At 41.1% G+C, this 13,702-nt stretch overlaps 1 protein-coding gene across 1 annotated transcript in view; it reads right to left on the reverse strand.

Moving 5' to 3' along the window:
• LOC107557620 (protocadherin Fat 4-like) overlaps positions 1-10,842 on the reverse strand; it is a 95,854-nt gene extending 85,012 nt beyond the window's left edge. The window contains exon 1 of the mRNA XM_016241097.1: positions 5,737-10,842. Coding sequence (XP_016096583.1) covers positions 5,737-10,842 — 5,106 coding nt within the window. The remainder of the gene's footprint in view (positions 1-5,736) is intronic.
• Between the last annotated feature and the right edge of the window lie 2,860 nt (positions 10,843-13,702).

Consider the following 13,702-nt stretch of genomic DNA (forward strand, 5'->3'; position numbering starts at 1 on the left):
ACATTCAGCACATTTTCCACTTGCTCTTAAAATCCCAAATACTTAAAATGAATAAATCAGCCTATGTAACATATGTAATACTTTAATAATTGACTTAAGAAATACAGCTCTTTATTTATAAAAAATAAACAAATATTTTCTGTGAAATTAAGTTAATTCTGTAAAAGTAGTTATACCATTATAATCTTGCCTGCTGAAAAACAAAACAATAGAACCCCTCCCAAAACACAATAACAAATGTAATGGATTTCAGGGTTATAATGGGAATTTGTTTGGATTTAATGTAAACTATAATGGTGTCTATTTGATGGATTCTATGGTGGGGTGTAATCTGGCAGATGGGAACCAATAGAACAACAGTAATTCCTTTTGGAATAATGCCCAAACCAAAAAGGAATTTTGTAATGGTTTAATGGAAACTATAAGAATTTCTGTGATGGTTTCTATAGTTTATTTCAGCAGGGTAATGATACCCATACTGTGCTGCACATTATTGGCAATATTGAGCTGAAGCTTGACTTTGCAAATTTAAAATCGCAAATCAAATCGCAATCGCAATATCTGTCAAAAAAATTGCAATTTGATATTTTCCCCCAAATCGCACAGCCCTATCTCTCTCACACACACACACACACACACACACACACACACACACAGGTTTGTTTTTATGGTTTGTGGGGACTCTCCATAGGTGTAATGGTTTTTATACTGTATACTGCATTTTCTATTGCCCTACACCAACACTACCCCTAAACCTACCCCTCACAGGAAAAAAAACTCATTCTGAATTATTTATAAGCCTTTTGAATTACAGGGACACTGAAAATGTCCTCATAAATCACCTTCTCATTGTAATACCTATGTCATACACATGTTATTATACAAATTTGTGTCCTCATAAACCACATAAACATGCACACACACTCACACACCCACACACACACACACTCACACACACACACACACACACACACACACACACACTCAAAAAAAAAAAAAAAACTCAAAAACACACGCAGCTGTTTTCAATTACGCAGCCGAACACACAAACACACGCGGCTGCCGCTGCTCCTGCGCCGTCTGCGTACGACCACCATTCTCCGACTCTTTAAAATCAGACTATTACAGCAAACAACCGTTTCTATGAGCCCAAACAAATGCATTAATTTCTCAGCTAACATGTAAGAAAGATCCAGACAATATTAGATTTACTGCCGTTAGTGAAGTCAACCATCACTGCACTGCAAAAATATCATGTTCTTCCGCAGGATTTCTGTCTTGTTTTCCAGTACAATATATCTGAATATTCTTAAATCCGGATACATGCACAATGACTTGAGATATTAAGTCTTGTTTTCTGAGAAACTGATCAAAATTGAGTTAGTTTTGGTTTAAAACAAAATCAAATATCTTCCAATGAGGCCAGAAAAATAATCTGTTTTTGTCCTTGAATTAAGTTTATTTTTCTGGCTCCACCAACAGATATTTGTTCTTGTTTTAAGCATGAACTCACTTGATTTTGATGCATTTTTCAGTTGATTTTAATACAGTTTTCAGAAAACCAGGTTTAATGTCTCAAGTCATGTTGCATCTCCAGTAAATGCATCTTGATTTAAGAATCGTTTGATGTTTGAGCTGGAAAACAAGTCTAAAATACAACATTTTATGCACTGTATTAATACTCATAGTGATGTGATCAAACCTCTAACACTTCAGATAAGTTTAATACTTACTGTTGAATTGAAATGGATGGGAACTGCAATGTGAAGGTAAGAAAGTTGAATTAAAATGAACTGAAAATCAAATAAATTGAACCGCCTGGACTCTAATTTTTAACCAAAAGGCTACATTTATTAAGACAAACTATACATTTTGAGACAACAATGCCTTGTTTGAAAGTAAAAAAAATAAAACAGGTTTAATGTCTCAAGTCATGTTGCATCTCCAGTAAATGCATCTTGATTTAAGAATCGTTTGATGTTTGAGCTGGAAAACAAGTCTAAAATACAACATTTTATGCACTGTATTAATACTCATAGTGATGTGATCAAACCTCTAACACTTCAGATAAGTTTAATACTTACTGTTGAATTGAAATGGATGGGAACTGCAATGTGAAGGTAAGAAAGTTGAATTAAAATGAACTGAAAATCAAATAAATTGAACCGCCTGGACTCTAATTTTTAACCAAAAGGCTACATTTATTAAGACAAACTATACATTTTGAGACAACAATGCCTTGTTTGAAAGTAAAAAAAAAAATTTAAATAAATACAACTTTAGTGGACCAGGGTGGAAAAACACTTCATTTCCCAGAATGCATCAGTTGTGCCATTCTTCCTGTCATCTCAACGTCATCACTAAATCAGTGTTTTTGTCTTGTTTTGCAGTAAAATATTTATATGTTTTTAAATTGCGTAAGACATGCTTTCAGAAAATAAAACTTAAATTATGTGTATTTTTCTTACCTCGATGGCAAATTGTTTTAAGTATAAATCTAACAAAGTGTTAAATTAAATTAAGGTAAGAAAAATACACATAATTTAAATCATTTAAGATTTATTTTCTGAAATGGGTTTATGCTTAAAACTAGGGGAAAATGTGCAAAAGGCGTTAGAATAATACACAGCATTTAGGATTTATTCTTTGAAAACAGTCTTATTGTCTTATGCAGTTAATGCAATAAATGTCTCTGCAGCTCCAGACCAGGGTTTTTATAGTTAAAAAAAAGACAAAACAATTACTAATTCTTTAACAAAAAATAAAATAGAAACAAAATATTAAAAAAATCGAATTATTACTATTAATAGAAAAACTATAATAGCATCCCATTGATACTAAAATAACACTGATCATAGCCATTTAAATTCTCTTGGAATGCAAATCCCATGCATTTGTGTGTGTTATAGAAAATGCACTAGTTGTCCATTCACTTAAAGTCTTGTTCAGCCAAATTGTCAACTCTCTGACTGACATGTAAGTTTTGTGTTTTGTGAAAATCCTAACTCAAACATAATAATGAGAGGAATAGTAGGTGAACTCAAGCACATCAGCTTTATCAGTTTCTCCACACTTTCAGTGCAGCACAATCAGCTACAGTTGGGAGTAAACAGACCTCACCGCGAGAAACAATAGCACGCCATTACACTTAACCCATTAATGCCTCACATAGAGTACAGGAGCACACAGTGCTATTTTCATGTAAAACTTAGTCCAATAAACTTTATTTACAACTGAAAAATAACTTTTTACAGTGCATATGTTCACTTTATTTGCCTGCTGTGAGTGAAGTCTGTTTAACTTTAACCAAACTTACTCCTTCGCTCAAACCCAAACACACGCAGCGACTCTCAGGTGATTCTGATTGGCTACAGAAGCTCACACAGACACAGGTGTGATGCTCAGGTAGTGACGTACACACAGATACTGAGCCTAGAGAGAGAGAGACGGTTCAGAGAGGAATGTGGACACGTCTATCCGTCCAAACCCTCATCCTCCCAATGCTCAAAGAGAAAAGAGAGAAAGGGAGTAATGAGGAAGAAGAGAGAGAGACGAGTAATCAGCCCTAAATCAGTCATATGAAAGAAACCACACACACACACACACACACACACACATTACAGCCAACCCATACAATCATACTGAATGATTATCATATTTATTTACATCATATGACAAAGTACTTCAAATAATGTCCCAAAAAAATACACATTTTCTGTATAAAGCAGAGTTGAGGCGAAGAGAGATGTGATTTTTCATAGTTTATGTCAGACGCAAACAAAATGTATATACATATATTACATTTCCATGTATGAAATATATTATCATATGAAGTAAAAACATTAGAAATGTATATCTATATATAACATAATACTCTCGATAAAAGGCAATATATTTCATATATTAAATGTCCAAATGGGATGATCAGTATGTTTCCCTTGTTTTTGAGTAAAACATCTTAAAATCCTAAAATCAAATACAATTACTTGAGAAGCAACATTTTTACAAGATATCATTTATTTTTATTTTTTTCCCTTCTTTCAAGCATCAACTTACGAAAAGTTGTATGATTTCTTAATTTAAGGATATTTTTAGTGGCAAACAAGAGGAGTATTAATAAAGAAAACAAGTAATTTTGCATTGAAACCATGAAGCCAAACAATCACACAAACACACAATTTACTTCCAAATGGGACATTGCACTTCTAATGTTATATACAGCTACTTATACATACTGCAGAGCAACCCCAACAGAAAACTTCCTGCATTTTTACATTTCTAAAAAACTTATTGACAATTAAAACAGTTGAGGACCTCGTTTTTCCCTCATGTGTGTGTGTGTGTGTGTGTGTGAGAACACACACACACACACACACACACACACATAGTTTGAGCAGCTCTAATATCACCCACATCTGCTTTCATTGTCACTGCTGTACATGATCTTCACTTCACATGGACACTTTCACACAACTTCAAATGAGACACTTTAACACACCGTTAGCTGACACAAACGATGACACCCCCTCACAAAACAAAGCAAAGCAAACCCAAAACGTTTTGGCTTCAATTACGCTCACTCTCTTTCTCTCGGCATGGAGAGCAACGCCTCTCGGGAAGCTATTTTCAAGACTCTAACACAAAGCACATTTCATCACAGCAGCAGAGAACGAGAAAAAAATCCACTTTATAAACGCGAATCACCAAGCCTGTAATAATATAACATTTTCGGTTCCAGTTGAAGTTTCCAAAACACACACATATATAGAATCACATTTGTTTTTCATTTGAGCAGAGGCCTGTGCACACAAACCCACAAGCCCAGTGTAGAATTTCATCTGGTTCCTGCAGCCGAGAGTTTAACTCTATCCCTCGAGGGAGAGTTTAGCGGGAGCAACGCAGATGCGTCGCAATGTACCAACTCAACGTGCGGATTAAGTTTCACTTTTAGAGATTCCTCCTCTTACTCCGCTCAGCCACCTCTGAAAGGAAATTTCTATTCACTGAGACTTAGAGGGTCAGCTGAATTTAATGGTCACTTTAATGGCAAAGCTGGTGGCACAAAGCAGGGTCTCACAGACCACCCTGCTCCGACATCGCCCGGGGCGATTCAAACCCTAGCTAATTCCTCGCTTACTCTGCGGGGGACAGGTATCTGAGACCCACACGCGGATCTCCCCCACTCATTTCCCTTTTACCCTGCCTTTCCTTGACCAGAAAACGATTACAATAAGAAAGAAACAAACAATTCCATCCTGTGGTTTCGTGTTATTAATATCTGCAATCACGCTGTCTGGGCGTCTGATTTGTTGAATTTGTCACTGCTGATAACAGAGATGAGTTCAGTCGCAGCGGGAACGCAAAGCAGCACATTTTACCCAGGGTTCCCCTCTCTGCACAGCGAGCGCTCCTCTCTGAGATTAAGGCCTGTGCTCTCTCCGAGCTGAAACAATACCGCTAGCCTGCCAAAAAACAAAGCCCACATTCTCAAGTGCAAAGCAATTTATATTTAATACAACCCAGATCGTCTGAAAAAGAACAGGGGGGAAAAAACAAGCAGGAACTTTAGTAATGCACGTACGGTTATCCAACACTCGCTCAGGTTTTTCCACCACATTCACACAAATGACTTAAGCACATGTTTCAGAATATGTTCCCATAGATTTCCTTTCGCACAATATGCAAGAGCCATCAAAATCACTGACACCTCCCCCCAAAAAAAACGTGATTACTCACCTCTGCATGTTGCGTTCTGGGCTGGCTGGCGTCGGCTTCGATGGCGTACACGTCTATCAAGTAGAGGTCCGAGCCTTGCTCCCTGTCCAGTTTTGCAGCTGTTTGGATCACCCCGGAGTGACGGCCGATAGTGAAAAGCCGGCCTACGGCCTTCCCTCCGCTCCGGACTGAAACAATAAAAAACTCCACCTTGGTGCCGGTGCCACGTGGACTGGAGGCATCCAAAGAGATGACGTTGGTCCCAGGCGGTTGGCCCTCCTTTAGAATAGTGATGTATTTGTGTTGGGAGAAGACCGGGCCATCCGAACCCTGAAGGATGATGGTCAGCTCCGTCCGTGAGGTCTTGCGATCCGTGCCGTGATCCGTAGCAGACACGGTCAGACTGTAGATGAGCTTTGAGGGAACGAGTTGAGAGGCTAGTCTGATATCTCCGCTGTAGCGGTCCATGATAAACGTATCCGAATCTCCCCTCACAAGTTCGTACTCTACCTCTCCGTTGGCACCCTCGTCAGGGTCGTAAGCCACTACTGTTGTCAGAATGGAACCGATTACTATGTTGGATTCTGCCACTAGGGCATTTTGGGAGATAAATACGGGTATGTTGTCATTTTGGTCCGTAACCCATATAGTAACGTTTTTCAGAGCAAAACGGCGGAACTCGACCGGCACGGCTTGGTCGGTCGCTTTGATGGTCAGCTCAAAAAGGTTGGAGAACTCTCGGTCGATTTCCTTGTTCGTTAATATCACTCCAGATGTGGGGTCAATGTGGAAATGCCCACCTCTAGGAGTCTGCATGACGATGGAGTACTCCAGCTGGCCGTTGATGTCGGCATCCGTGTCGTGAGCTGTTATAGTCATGACAGAAGTGGAGAGCAGGAGGTTTTCAGGGATGGATTTAAAAATGTCACCTGGTGTAAAAACAGGAGGGTTGTCATTAAAATCTCTCACGTGAATGGTGACCGGAATGGAGGAAGACCTGGATGGCCTTCCGCTGTCTTTGGCTGTGACGTTGAGTTTGTATAGAGACTGCGTTTCATAATCCAGTTTTTTGACCAGGAAAATGCTGCCAGTGTTGGGACTTATGCTAAAAGTGCCGTGGTTGTTGGTGGCGGAGATGCTGTATGTAATGTCGGCGTTGGATCCAGAGTCAGAGTCTGTAGCGGTTACGGAGGCGACCAGCTCTCCAATCCGCATGTTCTCCAGCACATCCACTGTGAGAGTTGATTTGGGAAACGATGGAGAGTTATCATTATCATCCAGAACACTGATGCTCAATACACAAGTGGATGACAGAGGCACAATCCCAGAGTCCTCCGCCATAATTTTGAGGGAGTAAAAGGGTGTTGTCTCATAGTCTAGTTTTCCCACTAGAGTAACTTGACCAGAAGTGCTGTCAATGCTGAATTGTTTCTCCTCATTTCCCTCCATGATGTCGTAGCGAATAAGGCCGTTTTTATTTTCATCTACGTCTGAGGCAGAGACTCGGAGCAGCTGCGTCATATTCTGGGCGGATTCTGAGATAGAGGCCTGGTAAATGTCTTTGGTGAATTTCGGCGGATTGTCGTTGATGTCCTGTATGTACACTTGAACTTTGGCCTGGTCTTTGAGAGGCTTGGGAAGGCCCTGATCAGAGGATACGACTGTGAAACTGAACACCGCGGCACCTCTCTGTCTCATGAGAGATTCGCGGTCAAGCTGTAACGTACTGGTCAATGCGCCCGAGATAGCGTTCAGCTCAAAATTTGGCTGCGGCGTTTCAAAGGAGTAACGGACCTCGCTGTTCGGTCCAAAGTCTTTATCTTTGGCGAAAACTAGCCCGACGAAAGAGCCTCGCTCCTGCTCTTCCTCGAAGTGGAACACATAATATGTGCTGTTGAAAAGCGGACGGTTGTCGTTGACATCGTCGAGGAGAATCGTCACATTAATGCTGGCGCTCAGTGGCTCGACGGCTCTGTCTTTGGCCACCACTAATAAACTGTACCGATCTTGTACTTCTCTGTCCAAATCTGCTTTAATATACAGCTGCCCATCAGGGAAAATCCCAAAAACGTCATTTGTGTTACCGCTAACGATGTCATACACAATTTCCCCATTGAGTCCAGAGTCTTTATCGCTGGCCTCCACCTTAAAAAAACGACTATTAACCGGCTCAGATTCTAGAATGGTGACTTCGTAAGAGAGCTGGTCGAAAACTGGCACATTGTCATTAACGTCGTACACGCTGATGGTGAGAATGAGGCTGGTGGTGCGCTGAGGAATGCCAAGGTCAGAGGCCATGACCTCCACTTGGTAGGAGCTGGTGGTGACTTCTAAGGGGCTAGTGAGGGTGATCAATCCATGTCTTTCGTGGATATGAAATAAGCCTTTAGGGTTCTGTTTAAGGCTGTATATGACCATACCATTGGTCCCCTCATCAGGATCCGAAGCTTTAGCCTGGAATATATGGTGACCGGTGGCCCAGTTCTCCACTGCGCTGACATGCTCGACATTGTGAATGAAATGAGGTGCGTTGTCATTCAAATCCTTCACTGTGATATTAACTAACGCTTCCCCCATAACCTCCCCACCCCTAGCAATCACCCTGAGCTGGTAAAACGCCTGCTCTTCTCTGTCTATCAGCCCCAAAGCTGTGATCTGCCCTGTGCTGCCTTTGATAGCAAACAGACCGCGTTGGTCCCCTGATGCGATCAAATAAGTGATATTTGTGTTCAGATCTACCGTGGTGGCCGACACGGTGCCAATAATGGTGTCAGCGGCCACGTTCTCAAACATAACAAAGCTGTACTCTTTCTGACTGAACACGGGCGGGTTATCTTGCGTGTCTACAACAGTGACTGTGACTATAGCTTGCGTGTTCGAGCGCAATCCGCCACCGTCCGTCGCAGTGACCTGCAGCTGATAAGCAGTTTTCTCCTCTCTGTCGAGTGGCACTAAAGTCGTGATTTTACCAGAGTTGTTGTTGATGTGAAACTTGTAAGAGTCACCAGCAGTGATGGCATATTTTACAGTGCCATTAAGGCCAAGGTCAGGGTCGGAAGCTGTTACACTAGTCACAAATGAGCCTGAAGGCTCATTTTCTTTGATATTGGCAAAATACTGCACGGGGTAAAACACTGGGCTGTTATCATTAGCGTCCTTCAGTGTGATATTGACTTTGCAGATGGTGTAAAGGGGGGGCATTCCTGCATCTGTGGCTTTGATGTGCAGCAGATAGAAGCCCTCTTCTTCTCTGTCTAACTCTGTGGCTGTACTCAACCGCCCCGATATTGCATCCAACCTGAACTTATTCTGGACACTCACGGGGGTTTCAGGGTCAAATGAGAATCGGACCGTGCCATTGGCACCAAGATCCGAATCTGTGGCGGACAGATCCACAAGCTCGGAGCCGGCCGGCAAATGCTCGACTAATGAAATGTGATATGTGCTTTGAGTGAAAGTGGGGACCTGATCATTAACGTCGGTGATATTCACTATTAATTTGGTGTAGGACATTTTCGGCTGCAGGCCTTGGTCTTTGGCACTGATATTCAGCACTATTTGAGAAGCTATTTCCCTATCGAGCTCTGCTGCGCTGGTAACCAAACCGCTGTTCTCACTGATGGCAAACCAGCCCAAACTGTTTCCAGACACCAGCGAGTAGCGGAGATTGGCATTCTGCCCAGAGTCTCCATCTGTAGCTGAGACCCCTTTAATGTAGCTGCCTTTAGGAATGTCCTCGCTGATGTCTACTCTATACTCTGCTTCCTGAAATATGGGCGGATGGTCGTTAATATCATTCACAAATATAACCAGACTGGCAAAAGACGAGCGAGCTACGGGCCTGCCGTTATCTGACACTGAAACGGTGAGGTTGTAGGCGGAGATTCGCTCTCGGTCGAGCACACTGGCTACTTTGATTAGACTCAGATTGGGGACGGGTGAACTGTGAACTTCAAAGTGTCTCTGTTCGTTTCCGCCAAGTATAGAAACTGAAATATTACCGTTAGCTGTGGACGAATCGGAATCGGAAACCGTTAATAGTGCCACTACAGTGCCCACCTGTGCATTCTCATCCACTGAAGCGAATTTGGACGTGGTAGGGAAGTATCGAAACTTAACTACAGGATCATTGTCATTCACATCAAGCAGTTTTATAGTCGCTTCTGACCTGCCTGAGAGAGAGGGGACACCGTTGTCTACTGCATGGATAGTGAGGGAATACTCTTTCTTTGTCTCATAATCCAACCCCTCATTTATAATAACAGTCCCAGCCTTAGGGTCAATCTGAAAAGGAGTTCCTTCATCTAAAAAATATGTTATATCAGCATTTGCACCCTCGTCCAGATCTGTGGCTGTTATCTGCAGAACACTAGAGCCAATTGCAGTGTCCTCGAACACACTGGTCTGGTACTGGTCCTGGTCAAAAGCAGGTGGGTTGTCGTTTATATCCTGAATGGTGACGTTTACCTGCAGAAACCCAAACTTTTTGGGCTCTCCTTTGTCTTCCACTTGGATGAGGAGCTGATAGAAGGGGGTTAATTCTCTGTCCAGCCCCCCTGTGGAGACCAGGTGCAGAAACGCGCCCTCTCCGCTCGGGTTGACGGTGATATCCAAGCGAAACTTTCGCTGATCGTTCCCGCTGACGATTCGGTAGGTGGTGTGATCCACTCCGTTACTCCCGATGTCCGCGTCCGTCGCGGTGTCCAGAATCACCTGACGCCCGCTGCTCGCGTCTTCTTTGAACGACACCACGATGGACGCGTCAGGAAACACCGGCGCGTTGTCGTTAATATCCAAAACCACGATGCGCACCTCGGTGGGGTAAGTGGGCTGGCTGGAGAGAACCACCACATTAATGATGTTACTAGACAGAACTTCTCTGTCGATCACGGAGGACGTGTAGATGACGCCCGTCGTGGCGTTGATGGAAAAAAGTTTGTGGTGTTCGCTGAATCTGTATGTGAAAGAGGGTTTGGTGTCGATGGTGCCCACATATGTGCCCACCGGCTGCTCCTCCAGAACCTCAAACTCCTGCCGAACTTGACTGGATAAAGAGTAGCGCGATAAAGTCCATAAAACGAATAAAATGAGGTGCAAAGTGTCCAGAGATCTACCTGAGAGCGCCATGATCACAGTCAGGGTTTCTCCGAGCCTGATACATTCACCTCAGATTCGCAACATTGTATCCAAAAAAAAAAGAGCGATCAAAGGAAATGTATCCAGAGCGCGCTTGCCGTTTCAAACACACTTGAGGTAAAGTTCTGCTAAAGAGTTCCTAAAGAGAGTTGTAGATCCGCGGGGATATCCTTAAAAACCCGTTTTAGGGAGGAGAAGGGGTTCATTCGCTGTAAAATCCTGTCAGCATTCATCCAGCAAAACTTCGCGTTCCTCTCAAGATCATTGATGATGATGATGATGATGATGATGATGGAGTTTCCATTGCGAGGAAAAGGAAAGCTCGCTGCGATTAAATCCTCCTGAGAGCTTTTCCTCAAGGAAATAAAGCAGCTCTAATGCTATCCCTGTGATTCTGATACGGGATGTCCCGCGGAATAACGCTGCCCAAACTTCACTTTACTGCCCCGACGGAGAACAAAAGCCCGAGATGAGAAAGCTCCCGCCCTCCTGTCCTGCCATTGGCTGTCTGTGCCTGACCCCGCCCCTCTCTGGCTCCCAGTTCTATTGTAAAGTCATCGACTCGGGTGCTGATTGGATGAAGCGGATGTCAATCATCGCGTAGGCTGAATATTGTAACAGAGCTGCGCTCCAGGTATTGAATGCACCGTTATGTGCCCAGAATAACAGCAGCCGCTCATTTACATGCATGCCTTCTTTTTTAACTCTTTATAAGTGTTTGAATACACTTATATGTGTTTTTTTTTAGCATTTCTGTGATGTTGCATGTAGTTCGTCACAATAATTATTTGATCATATTAGTAAGAACTTTTTTTGTCCAATTTGTTGAAATAAAAAAAGATTTGTGTTTCGTCTGCAGATTTTAAACTGTCTTTCTGTTTTCAGATTCGAGTTAAATCACGCAGTTTAAAAATAATAATAGATTTAAATAATAAATAATACTTTTAAAATGATCTTCTTGCTATTTATTTTTGACTTGATTTAAAGTCTAAATATCTAAACATATTTTAAATCAAGATACGTTTGCTTGAGAACCAAATGATTTAGCATATTAACTCTTGTTTTCTGAGTAAATAAATAAATAAAAATCAAGTGAGTTTATACTTAAAACAAGAACAAAATATCTGTCAGTGCGGTCAGAAAAACTTAACTTAATTCAAAGGGAGAACATTATTATTTTTTCTAATTCTACTGGAAGATATATATATATTTTTTATTATTATTAATTTGAACAAATTTTATGGAATACAAGGCTTTGTATCTTATCCTGTATCACTTGTGGAGTCAATTTTGATTTAGGAAGGTTTCAGTGTTTTACTAAAAAAAAAACACGTGTCTGAAGTTTCTCAAGCTATTCTGAGAAATGTCTTGAGTTTTATTAGTTTGTGAACACGTTTCAGATGTAATAGTTTATCAATGAACGCCTATCTGCAGATCCACAAGTGCGCAGCGCCATCTAGCGGTCATGCAAAGTAGTGTATGGCCAAAATGGCTTTATTTCCTTTATTAATGAGTTAAATAAGCCTTCCCCTTCACATGACCCATTTCTTCGGAGAAGAGACGCTGGTTTGTCGTCTGTATCGGTCAGTCATTCCTCGGTAAAGCTGATTATCTGCAGTCTCTCAGCCTCCTAACACTAGTCTCTGTGTGTTCAGTCCCCTATCCTTATTCTGTGTGTGCTGATCTTTTAATTGGGCCCGATGCCTTGATGTTTGTTTCCTCTTTAATTAAAAGCGTCTGCTGGGTCTGCTGAGGCTAATTTGAGCACATTAATGCAGCATTGATGCTCCACTGACCTACTTCAGGAACAAACGAGTACACAAGGGCCTCCGGAAGACTTCGAGCCGGCATTGATCTGAACGCGATGGCTGGCGAACTTTTAATTGATTTAAAATAAGAAATTAGGCCGTTTTGGGAAGAACTAACCTCTCATGCAAACATGCGGAAAGAAATGGCTTTCTGTCTTTCTTTCTGGGGCTAGTTGTCACATGGAGAAGCTTCAGTAACTTTAAGGTTTTACTTAAAAGTTGTTCTCTCTAGCAGTGTTTTTCATGTTATATAGTTACAAACGATGCACAGTTTGTCCAGATCAAGTAAGAGTGTGATGTTTTAACGTGCTGTGGAAGTGAAACAACAATAATCTGGGGCCGTCGCCGATCTTTGACAGTTAAGGGTATAATCAAGTATTTTCCATCGTCTAGTCCAGGGCTCTTCAATCAGTTTTATTTGAGGGCCGGATTATTGAACTGAAATTTTGAAGGGGGCCGAGGGAGTGAGTGGCTGTCCCGATCTCTTTCTGAGGGGCCTATACAATTAGAAATTAAATTTAAATGCATATTCAACAGTAAAATATATAATATTATCAACACCAACATCTATAAAAGGTTAACATTAGTGCTGTCTGTGAATCGATTAGAATAATAATACAATTTTCTATAATTAATTGTAATTAACTGCATATTAATATATTTATATTGTCATAATTTCACATTGAACCTCCAAATTAATGTAGAAACATTATAAAGATGGTTTATTTTAAGTATGTGTTTAATGGCATCTTTTTACTAAGTAGCCTATTATTAACAATGGCCAGTATTTTTGATAACAATGCAATACTGCTACTGATGTCTCTATTAAATGCATTTTCCCCTCAATTTTAGCCATTAATTATAGCAATTCAGCGTTACAGTATAATTGAAAGCCATTATTTTTAACATTTAGTAGGTTCTGAAAAATATAATTTTTAACTTTTAATTTAAGTGAACTTAAAACAATCTTCACATAAACCAGAAATTGTACATGCATAAATTAATCTTTATTCAAGCTACAAAACTTAATCAGCGACTAGAGC

The sequence above is a fragment of the Sinocyclocheilus grahami genome, unplaced genomic scaffold (assembly GCF_001515645.1).
Source record: "Sinocyclocheilus grahami isolate Dianchi unplaced genomic scaffold, SAMN03320097.WGS_v1.1 scaffold612.1, whole genome shotgun sequence".
Classification (NCBI taxonomy): domain Eukaryota; kingdom Metazoa; phylum Chordata; class Actinopteri; order Cypriniformes; family Cyprinidae; genus Sinocyclocheilus; species Sinocyclocheilus grahami.